General features: G+C 39.4%; 1 protein-coding gene across 1 annotated transcript in view; it reads right to left on the bottom strand.

Annotated features, from left to right (window-relative positions):
- Positions 1 to 555: 555 nt before the first annotated feature.
- LOC144606075 (uncharacterized) overlaps positions 556 to 16,342 on the bottom strand; it is a 74,783-nt gene continuing 58,996 nt past the window's right edge. The window contains exons 17-21 of the mRNA XM_078421877.1: positions 13,933 to 14,153; positions 9,684 to 9,940; positions 5,844 to 5,969; positions 3,031 to 3,149; positions 556 to 1,260 (exon numbers count right to left, since the gene is read on the bottom strand). Coding sequence (XP_078278003.1) covers positions 3,144 to 3,149; positions 5,844 to 5,969; positions 9,684 to 9,940; positions 13,933 to 14,153 — 610 coding nt within the window. The 3' untranslated portion in view covers positions 556 to 1,260; positions 3,031 to 3,143. The remainder of the gene's footprint in view (positions 1,261 to 3,030; positions 3,150 to 5,843; positions 5,970 to 9,683; positions 9,941 to 13,932; positions 14,154 to 16,342) is intronic.

Raw genomic sequence — 16,342 nt, 5'->3', positions numbered from 1 at the left:
TGTTGCTCAACCAGCTGAGTTCCTCAAGTAGATTGAGCAGCAATTTGCAGTCGTATGTGTCTCCTGACAGCTGCAATGTGCCTAAGAAGATAGCTGTATTCCTTGAGCTTATGTTGAGTTTTGCTTGAACAATTTAGTAAACAAAGGCAGAGCTGTCACAGAGGGAGTTGGATCTTGAATGAAAGTGATTGGCAACAGTAACTTTTGGGACAACCCTGTGGTGTTCTGGAAAATGTCATCTTGATTCTGTTTGCTTCCATTTCATCATGGACAGGTCTGATCATTCTGTCATTTCTTTTCGGGTCATGTTGTTCCCACTTTCACATCTGGTCTTTGTACCTTCTATTTGCTTCTGAGAAAAATGTTAACAATATAGCAGCATATTCAAAATCAAGGGGTTAATTTTAATTACACCACAAGTAACTTGCAAGGAGATTTTTATTTTTGTTTGACATTTATTTATAAATATTTGATGTCATAGAACAAACATCACTGTGGTTAAGAATAAAGAATAAAATAAATTGGATGTTTATAACTGTTTAAGGAAGGAGGGAAATAAAATTAAGATGATTAATTCCAAATAATTTTACAGTATTTATAAGACTAAAACAAATGATTGATAAATGACCACTGTTGAGGCAGAGGCATTAATGCAATCTTCTGCATTAAGAGGAGTTTATTATTGGAGAAATAAAACCTAGATTATGATATAGTTATAATAAAGAACAACAATTTTCACTGGAAGACGAACAGCCATCATCAGAGAGCTTCAACGTGTATTGTACTGTAGATCTGCAAAAATAAGTTATGAAAAATTGTAGCCAAGCAAATAACCTGCAATCATGCCACTGAACATACAAACCAAATGAACCAGCCATGTTCTACTTTTGCTTTGAATTTCTTTTACAGATAAACTATCTTTTTGTAAGGAAGCCAAACTCCATTCTTTTAAACAGTTGTTACATAATTTGTCTGAATAATTAAATTCCACATCATTCACAAAATAAGGCTCATTTTCAAGTAGAGCATTGTACAGTTCTTCTTCTGCGTCTTCTCCCTTTTTCATTATTAACTGAACAAGGGCTTTATTTTGTTGAGTATCGGTAATGTGAGAGCCAACCTCACGCTCTTCATCTTTACTGATGACCTTTTTGATTCGCAAGTGTGACCAGATTGGTTGCGTCATTTTAAGACAACAAATAATTTCCTTTTTGTGTCTTTGAACAAAATCCACTCCTTTCTTCAATATGTTAAACATATCTGGCAATAAAAGTTCAATAATTAAAGGAGAATTGGAGAAATGTACATAATTTATATACTTCTCTACATCAGCGAGACCAAGCGCAGGTTTGGCGATCGTTTCGCTGAACACCTACGCTAAGTCCGTCTTAACCTACTTGATCTCCCAGTGGCTCAGCACTTCAACTCCCCCTCGCATTCCCAATCTGACCTTTCTGTCCTGGGCCTCCTCCATTGTCAGAGTGAGGCCCAGCGCAAATTGGAGGAACAGCACCTCATATTTCGCTTAGTAGTTTACACCCCAGCGGTATGATCATTGACTTCTCTAACTTCAGATAGCCCTTGCTTTCCCTCTCGATCCCCTCCCCAGTTCTCCCACTAATCTTACTGTCTCCGACTACATTCTATCTTTGTCCCGCCCCCTTCCCCTGACATCAGTCTGAAGAAGGGTCTCGACCCGAAACGTCACCCATACCTTCTCTCCAGAGATGCTGCCTGACCCGCTGAGTTACTCTAGCATTTTGTGTCTACCTTATATAAGTATAACTTGTATTTTAAATTTCTAATTTGGTATGTAAATAAAACTTGTAATTTTTCTTATTTTCAGTGTCCAGAGTTTTCCAGTCACTCGTATTCAATTAGATCTGGATTGCATCTATCGAGAAAGGCAGGAACAAAATCACCTTTCGTGCTGTACCGATGAAAACATTACAACCTGATTGGTTACAGGGATAACTTCTTAATTCCTAAATAGACATAAACCCTCACTCTGAAGCTCTTTTTATCCCCAAGTCATTTACAAGGTCTGAAGAATAATTTAAAAAGAGCCATATTTCAGGTTTAGTTCTTTCACCAGAATCATTATTCCATTAAATGTGTAATATCCATCTATTTATGATTTTCAGCTTCCAATTCTGAACATTGCAAAATAGAATGAATTATTTTTGTTCTTCCTAAATGGTATGCACAACTAAAGACAAAAGTATGTACTTGCTCCCTACCCATTCATTTTGGCTTGTTTATGATCAGGTAGCCCTCAAGAAATTGTCATGTGTAAACAAATTTCTATGGGTTATAATTTTTTTACAATAAATGGTCAAATTTATTTTCAAACAAAATCCAATCGTGCATATTCAATTTTTCTGCTCACCTTAATGTATTTTAACATTTTGATTTTAATGACTAGTGTATTCGTACTAAATATATTGATGTTCTTACAGCACAAAAACTGGGTATTTGGCTGGAATGGGCCACTAGGATTACTACGCACGTTTTTAAAACCATGCCTTTTTATCTAACACTAAAATATACTGTAATTCATTTCCCTAAAATGTTTATGGTTAGGAAAGGATTTGGACGATATGGCCCAAATGCGAGCAAATGGGACTCACATGGATGTGGCATCTTGGCCGGCATGGATGGATTGAGTAGAAGGGCCTGTTTCTGTGCTGCATGAGTCCATGATTCTCCATTCCCCTGATTGATTCTAGTTGCCTTAATCATGCCATGGTAGAGCTCCAATTTCTAGTCATCCTCTGGGAAAATAGATTGCTCCTGAAATACTGGATTTATTATTTATGAGTTATTGTCCAATTCTGGTTTCTGCTGTCAGTTCAACATTACAACTATTATATGACAATACCACAGAGAAGTTACCTCTCTGCTGCAGACAAATGACCTGTTTAGGAGATAATTGCATTGACACCAATTTGATATATATTTAATTTGTTTTATGCATTCATTAATTTTAAATATGTTCAATTTAGAATCAGAATATTATGTACGGCTTACCTGGTGTTATTAGTAGATCCCATAAAACAGCAATTTTATTTTTCTCCGTCAAACTCAGCTTAATATGGTACTTCATATCTGGGCAGCTCACTTCATAAAATGGTTGTTTTTGATTAAACCTGAAGTAGTAGAATTTTATATCCTGTCATTAACAAGAGGTTTGGTAAATTGGATTGACAGGAAATTACTTTTAATCGTTGTGTAGTGGGTTCTAGTGGTGACAATGGTACAAGAATATTGTGCAAAACAAAATTGGCTGTTGGTCTGGATATAAAATGCTCAATTTTCTGCTGCCCATGACGTCAACCCAATAACACATGCTAGGAAACAAAAGCAGAACAAATGCTTTATCTATTTTCCTAATTTCATCTAATCTTTTTATGGTTTGCGCATTGCAAACCATGGCAAATCTTTCTTCATGGCAAAAACAGAGGAGACATACTCATTGAGGAACTTGCCTATCTCCTGCAGCTCCACATAGATGGCCACTTTGGTTTCTGAGGAACCCTATTCTTTCTCTAGTTACCCTCTTTCCCTTAATGTACTTACAGGATCTATTTGGATATTCCTTAATATTATCAGCAGAGTTACAGGCTACTCCATAATTTTTGGGACAAAGACCCATCATTTATTTATTTGCCTCTGTAGTCCACAATTTGAGATTTGTAATACAAAAAAAACCCATATATGGTTAAAGTACACATTGTCAGATTTTAATAAAGGCAATTTTTATACATTTTGGTTTCACCATGTAGAAATTACAGCAGTGTTTATGCATAGTTTCAGGGCACCATAATGTTTGGGACACAGCAATGTCACGTAAATGAAAGTAGTTATGTTTAGTATTTTGTTGCATATCCTTTGCATGCAATGACTGCTTGAAGTCTGCAATTCATGGACATCACCAGTTGCTGGGTGACTTCTCTGGTGATGCTCTGCCAGGCCTGTATTGCAGCCATTTTTAGCTTATGCTTGTTTTGGAGGCTAGTCACCTTCAGTTTTCTCTTCAGCATATAAAAGGCATGCTCAATTGGGTTCAGATTGGGTGATTGACTTGGCCACTCAAGAATTTACCATTTTTTAGCTTTGAAAAACTCCTTTGTTGCTTTAACAGTATGTTTGGGATCATTGTCTTACTGTAGAATGAACCGCCGGCCAATGAGTTTTGAGGCATTTGTTTGAACTTGAGCAGATAGGATGTGTCTATACACTTCAGAATTCATTATGCTTCTACCATCATCAGTTGTATCATCAATGAAGATAAGTGAGCCAGTACCTTCAGCAGCCATACATGACCTGGCCATAGCACCCCACCATCGTGTTTCACAGATGAGGTGATATGCTTTGGATCTTGGGCAGTTCCTTCTCTCCTCCATACTTTGCTCTTGCCATCACTCTGACATAAGTTAATCTTCGTCTCATCTGTCCATAAGACCTTTTTCCAGAAATGTGGTTGTTCTCTTAAATACTTCTTGGCAAACTAACCTGGCCATCCTTTTTTTTGTAGCTAACCAGTGGTTTGCATCTTGCAGTGTAGCCTCTGTATTTCTGTTCATGATGTCTTCTGTGGACAGTGGTCATTGACAAATCCACACCTGACTCCTGAAGAGTGTTTCTAATCTGTCGGACAGGTGTTTGGGGATTTTTCTTTATTATGAAGAGAATTCTTCTGTGATAAGCTGTGGAGGTCTTCCATGGCCTGCCAGTCCCTTTGTGATTAGTAAGTTCACCAATGCTCTCTTCTCAATGACGTTCCAAACAGATGATTTTGGGAAGCCTAAGGTTTGGCTGATATCTCTAACAGTTTTATTCTTGTTTCTCAGTCTCATAATGGCTTCTTTGACTTTCATTGGCACAACTTTGGTCCTCATGTTGATAAACGGCAATAAAAGTTTCCAAAGGTGATGGAAAGACTGGAGGAAAGACTAGGTGCTGAGAGCTCTCTTTTCCCTGCATTAAGGAGGCATTTAAACACACTTGAGCAATTACAAACACCTGTGAAGCTACGTGTCCCAAACATTATTGTGCCCTGAAACGGGGGGACAATGTATAAACACAGTTGTAATTTCTACATGGTGAAACCAAAATGTATAAAAATGACCTTTATGAAAATCTGACAATGTGCACTTGAACCACATGCGATTTTTTCTATTACAAATTTCAAATAAATAAATGATGGGTCTTTGTCCCAAACATTATGGAGGGCACTGTACCTCCTGCCTCCTTTTTGCGCTCTTGATTTCTTCAGTTCTGAGACTACTCCAGGGATACACTTGATCCCATCTGTCCACACCTGCCCCACCCCTCCTTGTTTTTCCTGACCAGAGCCTCAATTTATCTCATCATCCAAGGTTCCTTACTTCCGCCTGCCTTACACTTCACTCTAACAGGACCATGCATGCCTCAACTCTTGTCATCACACTTTTAACAACATTCCACTTTCTAGGAGCTCTATTGCCTGCAAACAATCAACTACTCCAATCGATGAGTAAGTTCCTGTCTGATAGCATCAAAGTCAACCTTGTCCAAGTCAGAATTTTAACTCGTGGACCCACCCTATCTTTATCCAAAACTATTTTAAACTAATAGAACATTGGTCGCTGACCCCAAAAGGCTCACCCACGGACACTTCAGTCACTTGCCCTTCCCAATTTCCTGAGAAAATCAAGTTTTTCCCAAGTATGGCTCCCCTACATCTGATGTTCCTCATAAATGTACTGTTAATAAATTAATGGCAAAGATCGTAAGCTTGGTATGTCTGCTGCCTTCGATTGTAAGACATTGTTAATTTTGGACATTGTAATCCTACTTACTGACGGTGTTATTTTTACATTTGTAAAAGACGTGAGCTTATATTTTTTGCCATAGCTGAGCGTGATTACTTGTGCAGGTCTTTGAATTTTCAGTGACTTTATTTCATTTTCCTGCAATTCAACTGCCTGAAATATTTAGAAAAAGGATATTTTGCTGATTTGTAAAGTAAAAGTTTATAAAAGTACATTTTGTGAAGAGAACAATCTGAATCAATACTATTTTATCTACAGCATTGGCACCATGAACAAACTGAAAGTTCCACAACACCAACAATCATTATGATCAGTCCACTTAAATGAATGTAACATGTTATATATTGGTAATACAATAATCTAAACATAATAAGTCTGCAACTAGGAGGCTAAATGGAAAAAATCCCTACAGATGCTGAAAATCAAAAGCAAGAAAGAAAAACGCTGAAAATACGCAAGGGATCAGGTTGCATCTGTGGGATGTGAAACAGAGTCAACATTTCAGGTCGAAGACCCTTTGTCAGCCTACAGAATTTTTGTTTATTATTGTCACGCATATCAAGGTTCAGTGAAAAGATTTTTGTTGCGTGCTCTCCAATCAAAGACTGTACATGATTACAATCAAGCCGTCCACAGTGTACGGATATAGGATCAAAGTAGAACATTTAGTGCAAGTTAAGGTCCGAAAAAGTCAGATTAAAGATAGTTTAAAGGTCACCGAATAGGTAAATGGGAGGTCACGATTGCACTCTAGATGGTGAGAGGATCGGTTGCTTGATAACAGCTGGGAAGAAACTGTCCCTGAATCTGGTAGTATGCATTTTCAAACTTTTATGCCACTTGCCTGATGGGAGAGGAAGAGAGTGTGATCCTTGATGATGCTAATGGTGTTGCTGAGGCAGCGTGAACAGTAGATTAAACAAAGTTGATTCTGAACCACAAATTTTAGGAGTATGGAGCATATATTACCCTCTGTATTTATCTCCTCTTTCTTTCGCAGGTGAGGACATGTTTTGTATTTTGTAGTCTGTTCCTCTTTTACCACTGTATTCTAATTTTGTTTTTACTTAATTTCTGGAAGATAGGATACCTGTGAATGTGCTGTTAAATATGGAAATAAGTTGGTCTCACTCGAATTGAGCACTAGAAGTACTCAGCAGGTCAGTTTGAGCTAATATTTCAGGTTGAAGATCCGAGGAGGAATCAAATGGATGGAGACAAAAGAGACTGCAGATATGGCAATCTTGTGCAGCAAACTAAATGCTGGCAGAACTCAGTGGGTGAGCAGACTGAAGAAGGGTCCTGATCCAAAATGCCATCTATCTATTCTCCTTCACAGATACTGCCGACCCACTGAGTTCCTCTGCCACTTTAATTTTTGCAGGAGGCAAAAGAAATTTGTGAAGCTGCAAAGAGGCAGGTTGGGGGACGTCGTCGATAATGTAAAATTGGGGTGAGTCAGTGAATGTGAGCAGTTAGAGATTGGAAGATCATGGACCAAAAAATGAAGGAGTTGCAAAATATAGAGCAGGAAGAGTGGAAGCCTATCCTCCACTCCCAATGGGGAGCAAAAAACAGAAATTAGCAAGTATCACAGATGATGACTGACAGACAGAAGTCGAGTTACTTGTATCTTTAGAGTGCAATATTAAGTCCAGAAAGCTGCTGCGTTCCCAGACTCAATTATATCCCACCGCAGCTTGTTCCATACACCTACCAACTTGACGTGTGAACAACTTACTTCTCGGGTTCCTATTAAATCTTTCCCCTCTCACCTTAAACCTTTGACGTCTGTTTCTTGACTCTGGGCAAGAGACCCTGTGTGTTTACCCAATCTATTCCTCTCATGATTTTGTACACTTCTCCAAGATCACCCTTCATCCTCCTGCGCTCCCAGAAATAGAGCCCTAGCCTACTCAACCTCGCTCTATATCTCAGGCTCTCCAGACCTGGCAACATCCTCGTAAATCTTCTCTACACCTTTTCCAGCTTGACATCTTTCCTATGACATGGTGCCCAGAACTGAACACAATATTCTAAACGCAGCCTCAGAAACATCTGCAACATGACCTCCCAATTTCTATACTCAAAATATCTCAATAGAATGCCAGAATGGAAGTGAGAGTAGGTGTCCTTAACACTGAGGCAACATTACAAAAGCATTAAAAGATGATTAGCAAACTTATTTCAATGAAGGTTATTCAGAATGACTTCCAGGGGCTGATGGCATATCAGACAAACAAAAATAAACATGGCCAGCGGGAGCTGACCATCACAGAGCCAGGATAATGTAGCAGTAGATTTTTTCTCAGAGATTGTAGGTCTCTGGAATTCTCTTCATCAGAGAGCTTATGGAGATAAGATCATTATGTATTGAGAAGATGTAGATAATGTTTGAAAAATCATTAGGGCGAAAGGCAAATGTCACAGTAGAGATATGGCAAGGTGATTGCCATGATCACATGGAATAGGGACACACTTGAGGGGTAGTGGCCTATTCCTGCTACTATTTTCCATAGGATCATAAGACATAGGAGCAGAATTAGGCCATTCGCCCATTCAGTCTGCTCTGCCATTCAATCATGGCTGATCTATTTTACCCTCTCAAGCCCATTCTCTTATCATCTCCCTGTAAACCTTTACGCCCTTACTAATCAAGAACGGATTCATCTCTGCTTTAAAAATACCAAATCATTTGGTCTTCACAACCATTGGTGACAATGAATTCCATAAGAGGCATCACTCACTGGCTAAATAAATTCCTCTTCATTTCCATTTTAAACTACGACCTTTTATTCTGAGGCCATGTTCTCTGGTCCAAGACTCGCCTACTACTGGAAGCAGCCTTCCCACATCCACTAGGCCTTTCATTATTCAGTAGGTTTCAATGTGATCCTCCCTCACTCCAGCGAGTACAGGCCCAGAGCCATCAAATGTTTCTCATATAGTTAACTCAATCATCCCCAGGATCACTCGTAAACCTCTCTGGACCCCCTTCAATGCCAGCGCATCCTTCCTCATATGCGAGGCTTATTTTCTCAAGTTCATGCTTTTCAAGGAATTATTCTCAGATCTTCCCTCCTTTAGGAGGAGAATGCCCCTTGATAATTCAATTGTATCAGCTCTATTTGCACGTAATAATGAAGCAGCCCATGCTCGTCTATAGGTCCTGGACTGATAAGTGGCAGTGCTGATTCCTACTGTCAGATGAATAAGCATGCAGCTATTTGTTCCGTGCCAGGAATTCCCCTGCATGGCTCTGCAAGAATGCGGTGTCTCCGCGATGTGAAGGCTGTGGAAGACCTCATTAGAACTGGATTTGGTTGCAGAGTGGTTACTGTCCTGGTTTTTCCCTGCTTCCTCTGAATGTTGCTGCTTTTTATCATTACCAAAATTACCATCATATTATGAATGGGAAAATTAAAGCTCTTAGCGTAGAAGGTAACATTTTTGTTTTAGCAGTAACAAATAACAAAATAAACTTATTGTTATTGAAAAGATCTTTATACTTTAAAATCCTGCAGGAAAAATTACTTTGTTACTATGAGTCTGAACATCTCAAGTCCTCCCCCCCCCCCCCCCCTTTCCTCCACTGGTACAATTACCTTTAGAACATGATTTTCTATGACACAAGGTTTCTGCGGAATGCAACCATTGTGTTATAACAGAAATACTTGGCTTAGTTTAACTAAGCACACTTAACCAATTCTTGGTCAAAAATCATATTTGATGGAAAAATCATGAAAGGAGTTTGAACATACAGAGTTTTAAAGTAAAACTAGAGGTTTTACAGCATACTACATAACACATTTATTAAAAACGTTTTAAATATAATTATTTTTCTTTATAATAAAATTTATTGATTACCTGTATTAAAGTTGGATCATTTGGTAGCACATATACATGGAAGTTCGAAGAATCAACTTGGAGAGTTTGATATAGTAATACGATAGCGTGAATAGCCACCTGGCAAACCTGACAGAGGATAATACCCACAATGCCAAGCGGGTGATTTCTTAGTATGGCATGGGATAATGTCACTTCCGATGGCGCTTCCATGGAGAAAACATTATTTTTGAAATGTGCAACATTGTGCACTGCAGAATACATTGCATCTTCTGAACCTAAAAATATTGCAAAGTTTAATGTATTAACAGAGCTCACTTTATTGAAAATAAATTGAAAAACATTTTATCAACTTTGCTATATACAATTTACATTTTCATTTTACAATTCAATACAAAAGACTGAAAATGATTTGTCTTATATGAAAATGTATTTTTTTAGAAAAAAGGATAATCACTTTTCATCATTTTGGGGAACAAGGTATGGCTTATTCAACTTTACATGTTAAATTTCACAAGGATTACTTTCCATGGCTAACTGACTATGGTGATGGATGAGAGCCTCTGGTAGCCATTGATAAATATGTCACAAAATAATCAGATTCATATATTCCTAACTCAGTATGTGATCATTCTGGCAATTCTTCACATAAACATGGAATGCTGACAGGTACTATGGCATCTTGTGTTTTTGAAGTTAACATGGATATCCAGCAGAAATAAAATCAGCCTAAGAATTGCACAAGTTTAAAATATGGCTACTTCTGATATTTTGGGATAGGATGTGTTACTATATGATGTCCTCTCAGTATTACACCATATACCAAAATCCAGGCACAGAAAAAAGATAGAAATGTAAAGAACCACAGCTGCTGGTTTATAAAGAAAGTCACAAACACCACCTATCCATGTTCATCCCGTACATACCTATCACTCACCAGACTCTGTCCTGCCCCCACGTCTCTACCTGCTTACCCCTAACCCTCCAAAATAAGTGAAGAACCCAACCGGAAAAAATGCCAATCCATGTTCTCCAGAGGTGCTGCCTGACCCACTGAAATACGGCAGCACCTAGTGTGTTTCACAGAAAGAAAACAGTTTAGTGAATTTCTAAAATGAACCACACTGGTTGCCAAGAATATCATACTGCTTCTCACCCAGTGCCTATCATCAATTTTGCACACTCTTGAAGCAATGAGAAGACAACCAGCAGCTCTAAAATGAAGGGAGACACTGGCTTCAACAATCGTTTCCAACTTTGTGACAAATGGGGGTAGAAATTACAAAACCATCACAGTTTTTGGCTTGCCTCAGAGAAGTTAGACAATAGATGCAGGAGGAGGCCATTCGGCCCTTCGAGCCAGCACCGCCATTCAATGTGATCATGGCTGATCATTCTCAATCAGTACCCCGTTCCTGCCTTCTCCCCATACCCCCTGATTCCGCTATCCTTAAGAGCTCTATCCAGCTCTCTCTTGAATGTATTCAGAGAATTGGCCTCCACTGCCTTCCGAGGCAGAGAATTCCACAGATTCACAACTCTCTGACTGAAAAAGTTTTTCCTCATCTCAGTTCTAAATGGCCTACCCCTTATTCTTAAACTGTGGCCCCTTGTTCTGGACCCCCAACATTGGGAACATGTTTCCTGCCTCTAACGTGTCCAACCCCTTAATAATCTTATACGTTTTGATAAGATCTCCTCTCATCCTTCTAAATTCCAGTGTATGCAAGCCTAGTCGCTCCAGTCTTTCAACATATGATAGTCCCGCCATTCTGGGAATTAACCTAGTAAACCTACGCTGCACGCCCTCAATTGCAAGAATATCCTTCCTCAAATTTGGAGACCAAAACTGCACACAGTACTCCAGGTGCGGTCTCACTAGGGCCCTGTACAACTGCAGAAGGACCTCTTTGCTCCTATACTCAACTCCTCTTGTTATGAAGGCCAACATTCCATTGGCTTTCTTCACTGCCTGCTGTACCTGCATGCTTCCTTTCAGTGACTGATGCACTAGGACACCCAGATCTCGTTGTACGTCCCCTGTTCCTAACTTGACACCATTCAGATAATACTCTGCCTTCCTATTCTTACCACCAAAGTGGATAACCTCACACTTATCCACATTAAACTGCATCTGCCATGCATCCGCCCACTCACACAACCTGTCCAAGTCACCCTGTAACCTCATAGCATCTTCCTCACAGTTCACACCACCACCCAGCTTTGTATCATCTGCAAATTTGCTAATGGTACTTTTAATCCCTTCATCCAAGTCATTAATGTATATTGTAAATAGCTGCGGTCCCAGCACCGAGCCTTGCGGTACCCCACTAGTTACTGCCTGCCATTCTGAAAGGGACCCATTTATCCCCACTCTTTGCTTTCTGTCTGTCAACCAATTTGCTATCCATGTCAGTACCCTACCCCCAATACCATGTGCTCTGATTTTGCCCACTAATCTCCTATGTGGAACCTTGTCAAAGGCTTTCTGAAAATCAAGGTACACCACATCCACCGGCTCTCCCCTGTCAATTTTCCTGGTTACATCCTCAAAGAATTCCAGAAGATTAGTCAAGCATGATTTCCCCTTCGTAAATCCATGCTGACTCGGAACAATCCTGTTACTACTATCCAAATGCTCCACAATTTCGTCTTTTATAATTGACTCCAGCATATTCCCCACCACTGATGTCAGACTAACTGGTCTATAATTTCCCGTTTTCTCTCTCCCTCCTTTCTTAAAAAGTGGGACAACATTAGCTACCCTCCAATCCACAGGAACTGATCCTGAATCTATAGAACATTGGAAAATGATCACCAATGCGTCCACAATTTCTAGTGCCACTTCCTTAAGTACTCTGGGATGCAGACCATCAGGCCCTGGGGATTTATCAGCCTTCACTCCCATCAGTCTACCCAACACCATTTCCTGCCTAATGTGGATTTCCTTCAGTTCCTCCGTCACCCTAGAATCTCTGGCCACTAGAACATCTGGGAGATTGCTTGTATCTTCCTTAGTGAAGACAGATCCAAAGTACCGGTTCAACTCGTCTGCCATTTCCTTGTTTATGTTGGTGCATAATGACAGGAAAGGTGGGTACCATTCATCTAATGGACAGCATAGTGGCACTACTGGCAGAGCTGCTGCCTCACAGCATCAAAGACCCGGGTTCAATCATGACTTCTGGTGTTGGCTGCATGGAGTTTGTGTGTTCTCCGTGACCACGTGGGTCTCCTTCGGGTCCTCCGGTTTCCTCCCATATCCTAAAGACATGCAGGTTAATTAGCCTCTGTAAATAGCCCCCCGTGTGCAGTGAGTAGTTGAGAAGGTGGGATAACATAGAACAAGTGTAAACGGGTGATCGGTGGTCAATGTGGACTTAATAGTTTCCATGTTGTATCTCTAAATTGAATGGGGAAACAAGATTTCCATGGAAGCTTCCAATGATGGGAGTGGCAGGGAATGTCAGGGTGAGGACAGCATATTTTACGACAACGCAGCAATAGAATAAAAATGAATTGCATCATTTGCTTTGTTTTCTCCTTTGATCATCTGCACTCCATTACAATCACTCAAAATAAATCACTTCAATCCCCTCAGCTTCTTTTGGTACTACCTACTCTTTGTTCTGAGGTGCCTAGATCATACCCCATCTATTCCATGTATTCATTTTGAGCAGCACCTTAACATATGTTCTCTTATTTTTGATCCCCTTATCCTGGGTAAAAGACTGTGCATTCACCCTATCTATTCCCTTCATGATTCTAACTTCTACAAGATCACCCCCTCAACCTTCTGTGCTTCAAGGAATAAAGTCCTAATCTGCCCAACCTCTCCCTGAAACTCAACCATCACCATCCTAGTAAATCTTCCATGCACTCTTTGCAGTTTAATGATATTGTTCCAAGATCAGGGTGACCAAAACTGACCACAGTACTGCAAGGGTGGCTACACCAACATCTTGTACAACTGTAACATAATGTCCCAACTTTGATACAATATACTGACTGGTGAAGGCCAATGATTACATTGAGGTATTAATTGAATGGAGATTTGGCTCAAAGAGTTCAGTAACTTAATCCTGATCAATGACTCGCTGAACATAAAAATACATCATGAAATTCCATAAGAAAGAAATAATCCTTTATATTAATGATCAAATTACAGGAAATCATCATCAACACCAGGAAATTAATTTGAGACATAAAACACAAATTTCAAAAATTATCCTGCAGCACAAGAATTAATCCGATACCATCTTAAAAATACCTGATTCACAAATAAAATGAGGGAGATGAACAGCTTCAACACTGCCAGCTTCAATGGTGATGTTGAATAATGAACTTCCGATTATCCAATTTTCCTTCTGCACATCAGAAACGTACTCATTCCAGGAGCAATATTTGTAAGTTAGGGTAACATGTGATTTTGTTATCCATCTTAGCCCAGTCACTGCACATTCATAATAACCTTTTTCTGGCAGTGAAATACTTTAAAGAAACATGGAGAATATTAGTTTTGGCAAATAATTTAATTGTAAAAATAATTATAATTATTAATATATAAATAATATATAAAAAATAATTACTAGTTAACATCTTTGACAATTAGATTTTGCTGCAATTAGTAGGTAAGAACAATAAAGGTAACAAATCCTGAGAGTTAAACTGGGCTCAATTAAGTATATTTTCTCTAGATACAAGGAACTGCAGATGCTGGTTTACACGAAAAAAAACAAAGTTCTGAATAAAGCAGTGGTTCAGCAGCATCTCCGCAAGATGTGGATAGGTGATATTTCGGGGCAGGACCTTTTATGGACTACTTGTAGTAGCGGGGAGAAAGCTGGAAAAGAGATGGGAAAGGTACAAAGCCTGGCAAGCGATAGATGGATACAGGTGAGGAAGGATTTGATTGGCAGATGGGTGGACAAAGTGGAGATGAAAGGAAGACAAAAAGCTGTAAGAAAAGGAGAGAATAGTGCGGCAAAAATATGTAATCTGTTGCACATGGACATATTTGTGGAACAAACTCTGCCAGATACCTTTTTGGTAAAGGTGTTAGCATTCACATAATGAATGTTCACCAGAACTGTGCACAGTGGCAAGATGATGACATCAGTTAGCAGTGATATAATGACATCACTGCTAACTGTATATATGGATTTCAGCAAGCCATTCGACAAGGTTCCACATGGTAGGTTGCTCTGAAAGGTTAGATCGCATGGGATCAATTCCAGAATTGATAGAAAATTGGTGTTATGGAGGCAGCAGATGGTAATGGTGGAAGCTTGTTATTTGGAGTGGAGGCTTGTGACTAGTGGTGTGCCCCAGGGTTCGGTGCTGAGCCCATTGCTGTTTGTCATCTATGTTAATGATTTGGATGAGAACGTCCATGGCATGATTAGCACGTTTGTAGATGACACAAAAGTGGGTGATATTGTAGATAGTGAAGATGGTTGTCATATATTGCAGTAGGATCTTGGTCGGTTGGAAAAGTGGGCTGAGAAATGGTTGATGGAATTTAATACAGAGAAATGTGAAGTGTTGCATTTTGGGAAGACTAACATGGGCAGGACTTACACAGTGAATGGTCGGGCTCCTGAGAGTGATGTAGAGCAGAAAGATCTAAGAGTGCAGGTACATATTTCCTTGAAAGTGGCATCACAGGTAGATACTGAGGTTAAAAAGGTTTTAAGCACATTTGCCTTCATCAGTCAGAGTATTGAGTATTGAAGTTGGGAGGTCATGCTGCAGATACAAGATGTTGATGAGGCCACATGTAGAGTATTCTGTTTAGTTGTGGTCATCATGTTATAGGAAATATGTTGTCAAGCTGGAAAGAGTACAGAGAAGATTTATGAGGATGTTGCCAGGACTCAACTGTATAGTGCCTATATATATATATTTAGCTATAGGGAGAGGTTGAACAGGCTGGAACTTTATTCCTTGGAGCACAGGAGGATGAGGGGTGATCTTCTAGAGGTGTACAAAATCATGAGAGGAATGGATCAGGTAAATGCACAGTCTTAACCCAGAGTAGGAGAATCGAGTAGGAGGACATCGGTTTATGGTGAGGGGGAAAAGATTTAATAGGAACCTGAGGTGTTACTTTTGTTTTACACAAAGGGCGGCGGGTATATAGAACGAACGGCCAGAGGAAATAGTTGAGGCAGGTATTATCGTAACATTTAAGAAGCATTTAGACAGGTATATGGATAGGATAGTTGTAGAGGGATTTAGGCCAAACATAGGCAGGTGTGACAAGTGCAGAAGGGGCATAGGCAAGTTGGACCGAAGGGCCTGATTCCACGCTATTTTACTTCATGAAGCTATGGCAATATTAGCAATTAACAGGTCAACATTTCAGTTGTCACTGTCTCTCAACTTAGCATGCTGCAGGAAATATGCTGCAGGAAATGACAATTTAACCAATTCACGTTTATCCTTACCAGAGTTTGTGTTAAATAATTGCTTAAATTGGAATACTTAATCAAATCAGGACAGACATGCAAGATTCGTGATTGTTATAATATTTTTATCTTGACAATGAAAGGTTTAAATTATGGAATAATATAAAATCCATTGAACAACAAAGGAATGATGGTCTAATCTTATTATTTCTTCAGACCAAGATGATATAATTTTGTAACGTAGTTAAATTACAGTACAACAAGTAGACA

Source organism: Rhinoraja longicauda, chromosome 25 (genome assembly GCF_053455715.1).
Source record: "Rhinoraja longicauda isolate Sanriku21f chromosome 25, sRhiLon1.1, whole genome shotgun sequence".
Classification (NCBI taxonomy): Eukaryota; Metazoa; Chordata; class Chondrichthyes; order Rajiformes; family Arhynchobatidae; genus Rhinoraja; species Rhinoraja longicauda.
The sequence above is the reverse complement of the archived record's forward strand: the minus strand, read 5'-3'. Positions and strand labels throughout refer to the sequence as shown.